A 14777-nucleotide genomic window follows, 5' to 3' on the forward strand; every position below is an offset into this window, starting at 1 on the left:
TACGAGCTGTCCCAAATGCAACACACCCCTGACAAATTTGTGGCACGGAGTATGGAGCTGTGTTCAGACTGAACGATACTGGGAGATGGTGCGCAGATATATTGTGGATCATTGGAAGGTGAAACTTCCGATGACACCTCAAGCGCTGCTGTTCCATCAGGCGCGACCACCAGAGGAAGAGGGGGCTCGAGGAATGAGATCTCCACTCCCCTTGGTGCACACAATTTTGCTGGTGGCCTTGAGGTGCCTTCTGTGTGAATGGCTGGAAGCGGATATACCGGGTCTTGACATGATCGTGACTAGCTTGAAACAATTACTAGCTCTCGAACGGGTGGAGGTAGAAAGAAGGAAAGAAACGGGAACCAAGAAGTTATTTGCTAAATGGCAAATATTTATAGAAACGCAATGCACAGCGACTGAGGTGGTGGAAATTGTTACGCCCTTTAGACACACAGCATGGTATCACACGCAATTTCTGGCAGGCACATTAGGAGGCTTACAAATGGAACCTAGATAATAGAAGGGGAATGGATGGGACTGAGATATTATCTGACTGCCTTGGTCGTGTTCGGGGATAGGGGAAGTCAGGTTGATAGCGTTTTTAGTCGCTGGACAGATGCAAAGAGATATGCCATGAGTAGATGTTATGTTATTTTGTTGTGTTATATTCGCAAGTATGCGAGATTCAAATTGTAACGCAATTTTTCTGTGAAATGTCTGTAAAAAAGTGAAAAAATGTTAATTAAAAATATGTTTTAAAAAAAAAAAAAAAAAAAATGGTATTATCGTTTTGTTTTTTTTCTACCACCACCTAACCCTGTGGATAAGTAACCTGTGCCGAGGTCATGCTGCCGGAACAGGATGATGATCTGTTAGTGGTGAATGTAGAACAAGGTGAGTCAGGGCTCAGAGAAGAGAACTTCACAATGATTCCGTTTGCGGAGCATATTTGGCTGCATTAGATATTTTTCTGTAGGAGCTGGAGTGTGGCCAGAAATACCCAAGAATGGTCTGTGCAGAGAGTTCTGCGCTGTCAAAGCTGTGTGACTCTAGTGCTGCCAGGAAACGCACATTTCCAGGCACGTGTATAGAGGACCCTGATCCGAACTGATCCATCATTACCATTAGTGTTCAGATACCCTCTCTATAGCACCCCATTTACTACCAGGCACACAATCTAAAATATTACATACCCGTACGCAATGATCTTAGGGAAAAATACCTGCGGAATACTGGTTAAATCCCATATTACACAGGTATTCTACCCTAAAAGCATCCATATAAAATAGAAGGCACACCAGCGTACAGTATAAGCCCATAGCAGTTTATGGGCATCGTATTACAGATGCGCAAAACACAGATTGGTAATACAGCAGTGTTCAAAAGTCTTTAAAAAGGGATGTCTCAGAGTAGAAACAGGGAATCTGGCTTTTCTGCGCAGAAACAGAACTACTCTATCTGGTATTGAAAATATTCATATGAATGCTGATAAGCTGCAATACCAGACATAGCCCATGGACAAGAGTGGCGCTGATCCTGGAGAAAAAGCTGAACCTTTTTAATAATCCCAGACATTCCCTCTAAAGTGGGCAGAATTACTTTCATTTAAAAAGAAAAACACTGTATTATAACATACACAGGCCAGCCAGAACATTAAAACCACCCGCCTAAGGCCTGATTTACACGAGCGTGTGCGTTTTGCGCACACAAAAAACGCGGCGTTTTGCGTGCGCAAAATGCACTTAACAGCTGTGTGTCATCAGTGTATGATGCGTGGCTGCGTGATTTTCGCGCAGCCGCCATCATTATGACACTCCGTTTGGATGTTTGTAAACAGAAAAGCACGTGGTGCTTTTCTGTTTACATTCATCCTTTTGACAGCTGTTGCGCGAATCACGCAGTTCACACGGAAGTGTTTCCGTGCGACCTGCGTGGTTTTCACGCACCCATTGATTTCAATGTGTGCGTGCTGTGCGAAAAGCGGGGAAATATAGAATATGTCGTGAGTTTTACGCAGCGGACTCACGCTGAGCAAAACTCACGGACTGTCTGCACTGCCCCATAGCCTAATATAGGTGCGTACGAAAAGCGTGCGCATATATTACGCTCGTGTAAATGATGCCTAATATTGTAAAGGTCTCCCACATGTCACCAAAACAGCTCCGACCGGTCAAGACATGGACTCCACAAGACTTCTGAACACCCAACAAGACTGTGCGTTTTGGAGATGCCCTGACCCTGTCACCTAGTCATCACAATTTGTCCCTTGACAAAGTCGCTCAGATGCGAGGGCCATGGCTGCACCTAGACTTTTTGTAGTGCTACTGATTGATTTTATGATCCAGCTCACAGAGTTTTTGGGCGCGGATCTTGACTCGGAAACTGCATCAGAATCAGCGCAGAAAAACATCCGAAGATCACCATTGATTTCAATGGCAGGCAGAGGTGTTTCTTTTTCCCAGGCAGCTTTTAGCCACTCGTGGGGAAAAAAGCGCCATGTGCCTTCTCGCCAGTTACGCCACGGACCTCCCATTGAAATCAATGGCCTCAAAGGCCACGGGCAAAAACCGTGGCAAAAAAGCGCCAGGCAGGTCAAAATCCGTTTGTTTTTCTGCATGCAAAAAAATAAATAACTCTGTGTGAACTAGGCCTAACTATTGAGCCACAGCTGAAGTCCAAATGAATACATTGAGCTTCATTCAATCTTGGACTGCAGCTGTCACTCAACAGTTAAAAACAATCAGTAGCACTACAAAAAGTCTAGGCGTAGCCCCAGCCCCAGCCCCAGCCCCACTCCTGCCTATTTTTCCTACTTCCAACACATCAACTTCAAAAACTGACTGATCACTTGCTGCCAAAGGGTATGTTCACACGAGGGCGTCCGTTACGGCTGAAATTACGGGGATGTTTCAGCCTGAAAACATCCCCGTAATTTCAGCCGTACCGGCATGTGCAGGCGCTTGAACGCCGCGTCCATTACGGGCGTAATTAGCGCTGCTATTCATTGGAGTCAATGAATAACGGCTCTAATTACGGCCAAAGAAGTGACAGGTCACTTCTTTGACGCGGGCGTCTATTTACGCGCCGTCTTTTGACAGCGGCGCGTAAATATACGCCTCGTGTGAACAGACAAACGTCTGCCCATTGCTTTCAATGGGCAGATGTTTGTCAGCGCTATTGAGGCGCTATTTTCAGACGTAATTCGGGGCAAAAACGCCCGAATTACGTCCGTAAATACGCCGTGTGAACATACCCTTAGGCTGGGTTCGCATGACCTATTTTCAGACGTAAACGAGGCGTATTATGCCTCGTTTTACGTCTGAAAATACGGCTCCAATACGTCGGCAAACATCTGCCCATACATTTGAATGGGTTTGCCGACGTACTGTGCCGACGACCTGTCATTTACGCGTCGTCGTTTGACAGCTGTCAAATGACGACGCGTAAAATGACTGCCTCGTCAAAGAAGTGCAAGGCACTTATATACATTATATGCAGGACACTTCTTTGGACGTTTTTGGAGCAGTTTTCTCATAGACTCCAATGAAAACAGCTCCAAAAACGGACGTAAAAAACGCTGCGAAAAACGCGAGTTGCTCAAAAAACGTCTGAAAATCAGGGGCTGTTTTCCCTTGAAAACAGCTCCGTATTTTCAGACGTTTTTGGTCACTACGTGTGCACATACCCTTATATATTCCACCCCTAGACAGGCGCCATTGTCACAACATAGTCAATGTTATTCACCTGATCTGTCAGTAGATTTTAATGTTATGGCCGAACGGTGTAGGTGATATGAGGGGCTGGTTTGGGTGAGTTTTAAAAAAAGATTATGGGGCGGATTTATTATTACTGTCTAATATTTAGATAGCTTAAAACTAGACCAAGCATGCAGAAGCAGCGTCAGATTTATCTCATTGGTGCATGTTGCGAGACAGGTTAGATACTTTTCTGTATGCAACCGCTTGGCTAAATTACTTTAATGAAGTGTTTTGCGCCAAAATCGTGGAAACCGCCATTAATAAACCTTCTGCATTTCAGGACATCACTTAGCCATGCTCCCTTGTCTAGACGCTTTTAAAACAGTATAAGGCTGGGTTCACACGACCTATTTTCAGACGTAAACGAGGCGTATTATGCCTCGTTTTACGTCTGAAAATACGTCTCCAGTACGTCGGCAAACATCTGCCCATTCATTTGAATGGGTTTGCAGACGTACTGTGCAGACGACCTGTCATTTACGCATCGTCGTTTGACAGCTGTCAAAACGACGACGCGTAAATGGACTGCCTCGGCAAAGTGCAGGACACTTCTTTGCCACGTAATTTGAGCTGTTCTTCATTGAACTCAATGAAGCACAGCTCAAGATTTACGAGCGTCTCAGACGCCTCGCAAAATGCGAGGAGCATTTACGTGTGAAACGAGGCAGCTGTTTTCTCCTGAAAACAGTCTGTCTTTTCACACGTAAATGACAGCTAGCGTGTGAACATACCCTAATGAGGTTAAAAAAAAATCATAATACAGTGCAATTTTTTTGCACACTATTTGAGCCAAAATTCAGGTGCATTTGGCTTAGTAAATCTGAGCTATTATCTCTACAAATTGATACAGGTTCCATTAGCAGGGTGAGGGTATGTTCACACGCAAACAAAACAGCTCCTGATTTTCAGAAGTTTTTTGAGCCACTCGCGATTTTCGCGACATTTTTACAGCCTTTTTTGGAGATGTTTTTCTATAGAGTATGAAAAATGGAACCAAAAACGACTGAAGAAGTGACGTGCACCAATGGCCCATCAGAACAGAACGCCGTTTTTCCCATTGAAATCAATGGGCAGATGTTTGGAGGCGTTCCGCTTCCGATTTTTCGTCTGTTTACATCATAGATAACTATGATGCTAGGAGCCCGGCTCCCTGCAGTGTGTTCGGTCCAGGAAATGCGGCCGACATACGGACCGTATATCACGGACAGAACACGCTTGTGTGAATTCTGCCTAACAAAAAAAACATAGATTCAGGCAGCACATTCAAAAGAATAGGAACTTTTTATTTACCACTGCTGGGTATCTTTTGGATGTGCTGCCTCAAGCTCTGTTTTTTGTTTCATCCCATGTGACCGCTGCAGCAGTCACATGGGATGAAACGTCATCCCAGGAAGCCATCCCAGATGAAGAAGCACAAAATTCTGGGCGAGTATAAGGCTGGGTTCACACGAGCACATTAACGTCCGTAATGGACGCACGTATTTCGGCCGCAAGTCCCGGACCGAACACAGTGCAGGGAGCCGGGCTCCTAGCATCATAGTGATGTACGACGCTAGGAGTCCCTGCCTCTCCGTGGAACTACTGTCCCGTACTGAAAACATGATTACAGTACGGGACAGTAGTCCTGCAGAGAGGCAGGGACTCCTAGCATCGTACATAACTATGATGCTAGGAGCCAGGCTCCCTGCACTGTGTTCGGTCCGGGACTTCCGGCCGAAATACGTCCGTCCATTAGGGACATTAATGTGCTCGTGTGAACCCAGCCTTAAGGGTATGTTCACACGCAAAGTCAAAAAAGGCTGAAAATTACAGAGCTGTTTCCAGAGAAAACAGCCTCTGATTTTCAGCTGTTTTTGAAGCTGAAAACGCTTTTTGGAGCTGTTTTTCCATTGACACAATGAAAAACAGCTCTAAAAACGTCTCAAGAAGTGACAATCTCCTGATTTATGTGGTGCGGTTTTTACACGCCATTTTTAAAAACAGCGGCGTAAAAAAAACGCCCCAACTGAATGAAACGCCGTTGTTTCCATTTAATTCAATGGGCAGATGTTCGTAGACATTTAGCTAGCTTTTTTTTCAGGCGTATTTCGAGGCGTTTACGCTCCAAAATATGCCTAAAAACACAGCGTGTGAACATACCTTAAGATTTATTTATTTTTCTGACTTACGATATTTGTTGCGGGTTTTACCTTCCCATTAAATTCAATGGCGGAAAACCTGCAACAAAAAAGCAGCAACTACGCAAATACAATTGACATGCTGCGGATTTTAAAAAAAAACATGCGGCAGGTCAATTTCTGAGCAGTTTTTACGCTATGTGCGAACCTGCCTGAAAACGATTTAGAAGCGTTTTATTCCTACTTCAAAAAAGCTTGTAAGGCCATGTTCACACGGCATATGTTCAGGATGAAAAATACAAGGCTGATTTCAAGAGAAAACAGCCACTAAATCCAGGTGTTTTTTGGGCTGATTTTTTTTTAAAAGTGTTGATGAAGCGTATTTTCGGAGCCGGGAAAAAAAATTAACGCTTCAAAAGGTGATATCACTTTTTTAAAAAGTATATTTTTAAAGCATTTTTTAATTCAGCAGCATTAAAATATAAATCGTACGAACTATGCAGCGTATTTCTAATTAAAATCAATTGCAAGCTGGTCGCAGGCGTATTTCAAGTTTATTTCGGAGCGTAATACGAGCGTTTTATGGTCCGAAACGGCTGGATTTCAGAGACTGAAAAGATCAGCAGAAAAACCAGCAGAGACACAAGAGGAACATCCCCCAATATTGGGTGGTGAACGAAGGAAATTAGTCCCCGGTCCAAAGTAAAAGAGAACAGAAGCAGCAAAGTTTTTTTATATTTATTCACCAAGCATAAAAACTTGCAACGTTTTCAACCCGATGCGTGATAAAGACCTTATTCGGGTTGAAACGTTGCAAATTTTTATGCTTGGTGAATAGATAGAAAAAAAAAAAAAACATTTTCACTACGGGAGCGCTGCTGTTGTTCTCTTTTATTTTGGATTTCGGGAGCGGTTTTCTCTTGAAATACACCTCGTATCGTTACGTACAATTTGGAAAAAAGTCCCAGGCAAACAGAACCAAAAGTACTGCACGAGGGCCTGAATATACGTTACTAGTGCGCCATTTTAATGCGAGTGACAACGTTGGACCACCGGTAAGAGCGTGGAGATCGGCTGTTGTCATCTGCAGGCTGCGTCCTTTGTTGATAAAAGGTCCCGAAACACTTAAGACAGCCAAACAAGCTATTCCTCCAACTCCGCTATTAAAGGGGAACTTCCTTCTTATAAAGTGATAGCATATGGGGAGAGCGCCCCCTCTCGGCAGCGATTGATGGGGCACTATGTATCCATAGACACAGCAACTAGCCGTCAATCACTGTGAAGAGGGAGGAGGGGGGGATCACTCTCCTAATTAACTGGAGTCTGCTCCATTTTTTTTGAATCCCCCCCTTAGTCTAGTGCCACAATATATTTGTGTCTTGGAAAGCTGTAATATTGAGCTGTCCCAGAAACATACACCGCCTTGCCAATATACAATACCACTACTAAATATGTGAAATACGATGTAGGACTACAAGTCCCTGCGCACCTGACAGGCATAGCCGCTATATATTGGCTGGATAAGGAGCCACGCGTTGATAAGGGAATGAGTGTCAGGCGAGGATACGTTACATGTAAGTAAAGCAGAGACCTGTATGAGGTCTCGGCACTCACCAGCTCATCTTCCCCCGGGACTTACAGACGTTCCCGTTCTCTTTCACACCTTCTCGGTATTTTCCTTCTATGACTTCCGGGTTTCTGTCGGTCTCTAGGAAGTTGACATTCCCAGTATCGCCCAAAGCGGATATGACGTCACGATAGGGGGCGTGGTTTACGCATCTCGATGCTGCCGGCAAGCGTTTCCATAGTGACTCATTTGCGTTATTGCTGCGCATGCGTGGCGCTGAAGGCGGGAATTGTCGCGGGGAATGTAAGACTCTGTTATTAATGGCGTCGTGTTTCTATTGTTATCTTTTACCTGATTACATTTCATTGGTGTATGGTCGTTTTTACTTAACCCCTTCCCCCTGCTTGCATTCTGGGCCCTAATGTCCAAGCCATTTTTTTAATTTTTCCATTGTCACATTCGAAGAGCTGTAACTTTTTTATTTTTGCGTCGGCATAGCTGTATAAGGTCTTGTTTTTTGCGGGACGACTTGCAGTTTTTATTGGTACCATTTGAGAGTAGATGCAACTTTTTGATCACTTTTTATCACATTTTTTTTAAGTCAGGATTAACAGAAAACAGCAATTTTTCCATTGTTTTTTATTTTATTTTTTACGGCGTTCACAGTGCGGGTTAAATAACGTAACAGCTTTATAGTCGGGGTCGTTACGGACGCGGCGATACCAAATATGTGTAACTTTTTTGCTTTATTGTAGTTTTTTTTAATAGTAAAGCATTTTGTAAGGGGAAAAGTGGGTTTTTCATTTTTTTTTTTTCACTTTTTTTTTAAATTAACTTTATTAAACTTTTTTTACTTTTATACTAGTCCCACTAGGGGACTTCCCTATCCTCCGATCGCTATTGTAATACACTGCAATACTTTTGTATTGCAGTGTATTACTGCCTGTCCGTTTAAAACGGACAGGCATGTGCTAGGTCATGCCTGCGGCATGATCTAGCAGGCATTCGCTCCAGGCAGACCTGGGGGCCTTTATTAGACCCCCGGCTGCCATAGAAGACACAGACACTCGGCGATTTTATCGCCGGGTGTCGGTGGGCGAGAGGGAGCTCCCTCCCTCTCTCCAAAACCACTCAGATGCGGTGCTCGCTATTGTGCACCACATCTGAAGGGTTAAACGGGTGAGATCGATACTAATATCGATCTCACCCGGCAGAGCAGGGACGCCCCCAGCTGCCTCTAGCAGCTGAGAGCAGGGAGATTTGACGGCTCCCTGCTCTGTTTACTTTATACTACAGCAGCGCCGTAGAATGGCGGCGCTGTAGAATAAAGCCCATTAATGACCGCCGTGAAAAGGCTTATCGGCGGTCATTAAGGGGTTAATTACCTGCACACTGACCAACATTTCAAAATAGAAAATATGTGGCCCCAAATTTTTTTTAACTAAGAAAAACTTCCATAACAAATTGTGCTAATGTATCCTGCCTACTTACCTGCCTTATACAAGGTGCTTCAGCTACAGGTGTGCCCACACAGGTTTCCCACCTTGGGCTTTTATGGCATACCACAGTATATGACACAAATGGCATATCCCGCACCTATCTCTAGAATTGGACCCGTTGTCCCCCTGCTCTTCCGCGACTTCCTGACGAGGTAGTCGGTAGTAAGCAAATAGCCGAGCTCGCTGTCTCCGTAACTCGTATTCACTTCTATCGGAGTAACGGAACAGCGAGCTCGGCTGTTTTCATGCTTCCGACCACCCCGCCAGACGGAGGCCGGGGAGGAGTGGAACAGGGAAGGACATTGATCAGGGGGCCTGTTCTAGAGATAGGTGCAGGTCCAAGAAGTGAGAACCGCTTCTTTTGGGCATTTATGGTATATTGTGTGGAAATGCCATAAATGGCCAAGATGGGAAAACCCCTTTAAAGGCTTCAGCGAAAGTAGTACCCCCTTAAGAGCCCCAGCCACCGGTGTGTTCTCCTAAGTTCCTCAGACACAGGTGTGTACCTCTTTAAAGGGAATGTGTCGCTAGAATTTTTTTTATTTTTTTTTAGTTAAACATTTAGTGTATAAATGATTAAACATTGTTCTAATTTTTTTCATTTTTTCACGAGTCAGGAAATATTATAAATTAGATTCTAATTTATAACATTTCCCAGTGATGGTCACTAGATGGAGCAATTCCCAAAATTGCAGCATTGGCATGTGGTAAAGCAACCTCATTGCTTTATGCTGCAAAATTTGAGAAGACACACTCGCTCTAGCGTCCTCAAACAATCCCCCCTCCTTTATCCTGGCTAGTGCCGGGAGAAACGAGGGGATTGAATGGTCAAACCTCCTACACTGTGTGTCGCCATTTTTTGAGCGAATACACAGTGTAGTAGGTTAACATACAGTGGTAATCACACACTAAAACACGAACAAACACAGACGTTATGTAATGGCAGAGGGTAGGGAGACGGACAAGTGAGCCCTAATCTACCCGCCACTCTGTCCCTGCCTACTTGCACCGACCCGCCCTAGGCGACGGGGTACAACTGGGCGGCGGTCCCTGCGCTCAGTAAGTGCACGACAAACATACAAGGAACACAAGCAAGGAAAAGGGGCCGTTGCCCACGGCAACACCGTGAGCAACCAGAGTGGTGAACGAGCCGAGTCAAGCCAGGAGTGTGCGGGGTACAAAACGAAAAGCAGAAGAGTAGTCGGTAAGCCAGGGTCTGTATGGAGCAGGATCAAAAATAGCAGGAGCTGTAGCTGGGCCAGGAAACCACAAGGAGGGAAACACAAGCAATAACAAGCACCGAGGGACAGGAAGTGCAGGCTTAAATAGACTGAGGGCGGGAGCTAGCTGAGTCTGGCCAGGTTACGATAGGCTCTCCCACTCCTAAGCCTGCCAGCCTGAATGGTGGAAGCAGGAGTCAGTCTCAGGGATGTATTCTCAGGTGCTGACTGATTAGTTCTGGGAGTTAACCCCGCTGTGCCTGGCAGATCCTTTACACGTAACTTACCTGCTCCTGCTGCCGCCGCTCCCTCTGGTCCGTCCGCTCCGTCTGCTCCCTCCGCTCCTAGTGCTTGCATTAGAACACATGTCCGGAAGCCGCGACCGGAAGTAGTAATTTTACTGTCCGGCCGCGGCTTCCGGTCCACAAGAAAATGGCGCCGGACGTCGCTCGGCCGAAGACCTTCCATTTGGACTGTGTGGGAGCGGCGCATGCGCCGTTCCCACACAGACGGCGTACACCATAGTGAATACGAACGGCTCCCGTTCGCATTCCCTATGGGGATGTATGTGCCGTATTCCATCTCTGTATGTGTCGTAAATCGACATATACAGAAATGAAATAAAAAATGGAAGCCCCCATAGAGAGGAAAAAGTTCAAAAATAAAAAAAAGTAAAACACAAACACACAAATAAATAAAACATTTTTTAATAAAACACAAAAAGCAAATCGATATAAAAAATTTTTTTTTCGCGACACCCGTCCTTTAACCACTTCATTTTTTGCTTTTTCGTTTTTCACTCCCCGCCTTCCAAGATAACTTTTTTTATTTTTCTGCCAATAGAGTGCTGTGAGGGCTTTTTTTTGGGAGGCCTTGTAGTTTCCATTGACAACATTTAAAGTACCGTATAATGTACTGGGAAACTGCGGACCGAAATTGGAAAAACTGATTCCTGCATTGTTTTTTGGGTTTCGTTTTTACGGCTTTCAGCGTACGGTAAAAACGACAACTTTATTCTGCGGCTCAATTCGCTTACGTAGATACCAAATATATTGTTTTTTTAATATATTTTACTATTTTTACAAAGAAAAAACTATTTGTTAAAAAAATTAATTGTTTTGTTTCACCACATTATGAGAGCCATAACTTTTTTATTTTTTCGTCGATTGAGCGGTGTGAGGCCCTATATTTTGCAGGACGAGTTGTAGTTTAACATAAAATTTTTATTGGTTTTATAAAATTTAGTGATGCAAAGGATTAACAGCCAAGTATACACGGTAACAAGATATTGCATGCAATGTTTACAAAGTAAACAATTGATTAAGAAAGAAGTATACAAGGCATGACATATGAAGAATACAAGTCAAGTAGAACAAAACAAGCAAAACTTGTAGCCTACATATAAAACCTAATCAGAAAAAGATGAAGTATTCGCATACAGCGAGCAACTTAATTCACATTGGTCAGGAACCAATGTATCTCACAGAGCAATTCCAGTAAGGGTATGTTCACACGGCCAAATTTCAGACGTATACGAGGCGTATTATGCCTCGTTTTACGTCTGAAAATATGGCTACAATACGTCGGCAAACATCTGCCCATTCATTTGAATGGGTTTGCCGACGTACTGTGCAGACGACCTGTTATTTACGAGTCGTCGTTTGACAGCTGTCAAACGACGACCCGTAAATTTACTGCCTCGGCAAAGAAGTGCAGGGCACTTCTTTGCCACGTAATTTGAGCCGTTCTTCATTGAAATCAATGAAGCACGGCTCAAGGTTTACGAGCGTCTCAGACGCCTCGTAAATTACGAGGAGGAGCTTTTACGTGTGAAACGAGGCAGCTGTTAACAGTCTGTCTTTTCACACGTAACTGCCTCTCAGCGTGTGAACATACCCTTAGAGTTATCCAGGTCCACATCATGGAGTCCTCCAATAATTGGTGGTAAATTGGATCCAATCCTCCCAATCAGAGACAAATTTAGACGTCTTGCCTATCTTTATTTCTATTTGCTTTTCCATATTAAAGCTACACTGTACTTTATTAAATATTTCTGAAACAGTCAAAATTACTCTACTCTTCCAGTTACGCGCCACTGCTGATCTAGTTACAGTGAGCAGATGGGAGATGACCATTAGGTCAGCCCTAGGTAAATCCTCCAAAGTTAAGGATAGAAGAGCTACTTCTGGACCCCAAGGGAAAGTGGTTCGCGATATACTGCCTAATAACATCTTAATTTGTTCCCAAAAATCCCGAATCCCAACACATTCCCACCAAACATGCAATAGGGAGCCAATTTCTGCATGGCATCTCCAACACATATTAGAAGATCCTGGGTAAACCCTGGACAATCTGTATGGCGTATAATACCAACGATAAAACAGTTTCCTGGCAACCGACAAGTGATTGATAGACCTTGAGGTTTTTTTTAGCGATGGAGAAGACAAGCTGCCACTGCTCAGAGGAGAATGTACTTTTGAGATCTTTTTCCCACCCCAGGATAAAGGGTAATGGGTCGGTCGACCGGAGGACAATCATAGCTTGATATGCCTTAGAGATGCCCTTGGTCATATTATGTGAGTCCGAATAGAACTTCTCGGGCGATTCGGGATCAAAACTTAAGGATTGCACTAAGTGACGTAATTGAAGGTCTTTATAGAATTCACTGTTCGGTACCTCAAATAAACGGTGAATATGTTCAAAGGGGAACATAACAGTCCCACAATTTATATCCCCCAGAGTATGTATCCCCAGTGAAACCCAGGATTGAAAGTCAGTGTTCGGGATCAATATTTGCAATGCCAAAATGGGAATCTTGGTGAATTTCAAGGGAAATACTGGCGAGTGGGAATCCGTCTTCGCAATAAGGAAACACTGGAGGAGATTGGACCACCTATATCAACAGGTGTCGTAGATGACAGAGCCTGGCATCATAAAAAGTTACACAGAAATGGTTGTGCTAGCGAAGACGCTTCCATCCCCACCCATTTTCTAGAGGTATCACTTAGCCACTAGTTTTTTGCTGGTCTAGAAGGGCTGCTCTGTAGTAGGTAAGAATGCAGGGACAACCAGACCCTCAAGGTGAGGAGGCAGATATAAATTGTTCGCTGCTATCCTAGCTCTCTGGTGATTCCAAATAAATGACATAAGTAAGCTTTGAAGCTTGATATAGGAGAGTGGGACCGAGACAGGGAGGTTGCGGAAGTAGTAAGGAATTTTAGACAGTATCAGCATCTTGACAGTAGATATTCTATCTATCCATGAAACTGGGAATTTGGAGTACAGTTTTATATTATTCTGAATTTGTGAGAATAGTACATTGTCGTTGGAAGCAAGTAAGCGCGTAGGTAAGATGTATACCCAGGTACGGAATATTCTCATCCGCCCATTTAAAGGGGAATTCAGATTAGAGAAGTGTCTTAACCGTAGACTAAATCCCTAAATCCAAAATAAGGCACTTAGTAGAGTTAATTTTATAGTAACTAATCGCACTTAAGGTTTATATCAGACTCACAACTTCAGCAAGAGAGTGTTCCGGGGACGATAGGCAAATGATAACATCATCGGCGTATAAGCCGGTGCGGTGATCAGTGTTTCCTATCCCTTAATATCAGAACAATTACGAATACTCTGAGCGAAGGGTTCCATGACCAGTGCAAATATAATGGGGGATAGAGGGCACCCCTGTCGAGTGCCGTTGGTGATCTGGAAGGATTCAGAGGAGGATCCAGAGGTAAAGACCCTGGCAGAAGGTCGGGTATATGGTGCCGTAACCATAGTGATCAAGTTGTCTGGAAAACCAAAGACTGTAAGCACCTCCTTGAGGCACCCCCAATGAACCCTATCGAATGCCTTCTCCGCATCCAGGGAAAGGAGCAGAGAAGGCAATTGACAAATTTGACTGTACACAAAATATTGAAAAAAGCGCCATGTTCCGTCAACGGTCTGACGTCCTTTGACAAACCCTACCTGGTCATTGTGAATCATTGTGGGCACAATATCATCTACGTGATTTGCCAGTATTTTAGAGTATACCTTGAGATTTGTGTTCAGAAGTGAAATGGGTCTGAAATTTGCCGGACTATCCGGTGATTTACCCGGTTTGGGAAGCATGACTACCAGAGTCCCCAGCATTTCAATCAGAAAGGTCCCTGTCTTAGCCACGGTATTAAAAATACGGGCCAGAGATGGTGACAGTTGTGATTTATAGATTTGATAAAACTCATTAGTAAGTCCATCCGGACCCTTGCGATTTGTTTGGTTTCAATGATTTAAGAACTGCTTCCACCTCTTGTGTCATAAACTCACGTGTCAACTGCAATAAGCTGTCCTGCGACACCTTGGCAAATTCAGATTGGAGAGATACAAACAGATATCTGGTAGGTCGGGCTGAGGAGTCAATGGGTCAGTCTTCGAATTATACAGAAGGTGATAATAGTCTGCAAAACAATCTGCTATACCTTGTGGATCGACAATTTTTGACCCATCCGGTCTGGACATGAAAGGGATTCTAGTTTTGGCCATATGTGACTTAAAGAGGCTCTGTCACCAGATTATCAAACCCCTATCTCCTATTGCATGTGATCGGCGCTGCAATGTAGATAACAGCAAAGTTT

The 14777-nt window shown here is 44.1% G+C and overlaps 1 protein-coding gene and 1 long non-coding RNA gene across 2 annotated transcripts in view; one reads left to right on the top strand and one right to left on the bottom strand.

Moving 5' to 3' along the window:
• BIN3 (bridging integrator 3) overlaps positions 1-7606 on the bottom strand; it is a 58314-nt gene extending 50708 nt beyond the window's left edge. The window contains exon 1 of the mRNA XM_075858875.1: positions 7490-7606. Coding sequence (XP_075714990.1) covers positions 7490-7497 — 8 coding nt within the window. The 5' untranslated portion in view covers positions 7498-7606. The remainder of the gene's footprint in view (positions 1-7489) is intronic.
• A 98-nt stretch (positions 7607-7704) lies between these two features.
• Positions 7705-14777, top strand: part of LOC142750096 (uncharacterized) — a 59107-nt gene continuing 52034 nt past the window's right edge. The window contains exon 1 of the long non-coding RNA XR_012882565.1: positions 7705-7745. This is a non-coding gene — a long non-coding RNA (uncharacterized LOC142750096). The remainder of the gene's footprint in view (positions 7746-14777) is intronic.

The sequence above is a fragment of the Rhinoderma darwinii genome, chromosome 3 (assembly GCF_050947455.1).
Source record: "Rhinoderma darwinii isolate aRhiDar2 chromosome 3, aRhiDar2.hap1, whole genome shotgun sequence".
NCBI classification, from domain to species: domain Eukaryota; kingdom Metazoa; phylum Chordata; class Amphibia; order Anura; family Rhinodermatidae; genus Rhinoderma; species Rhinoderma darwinii.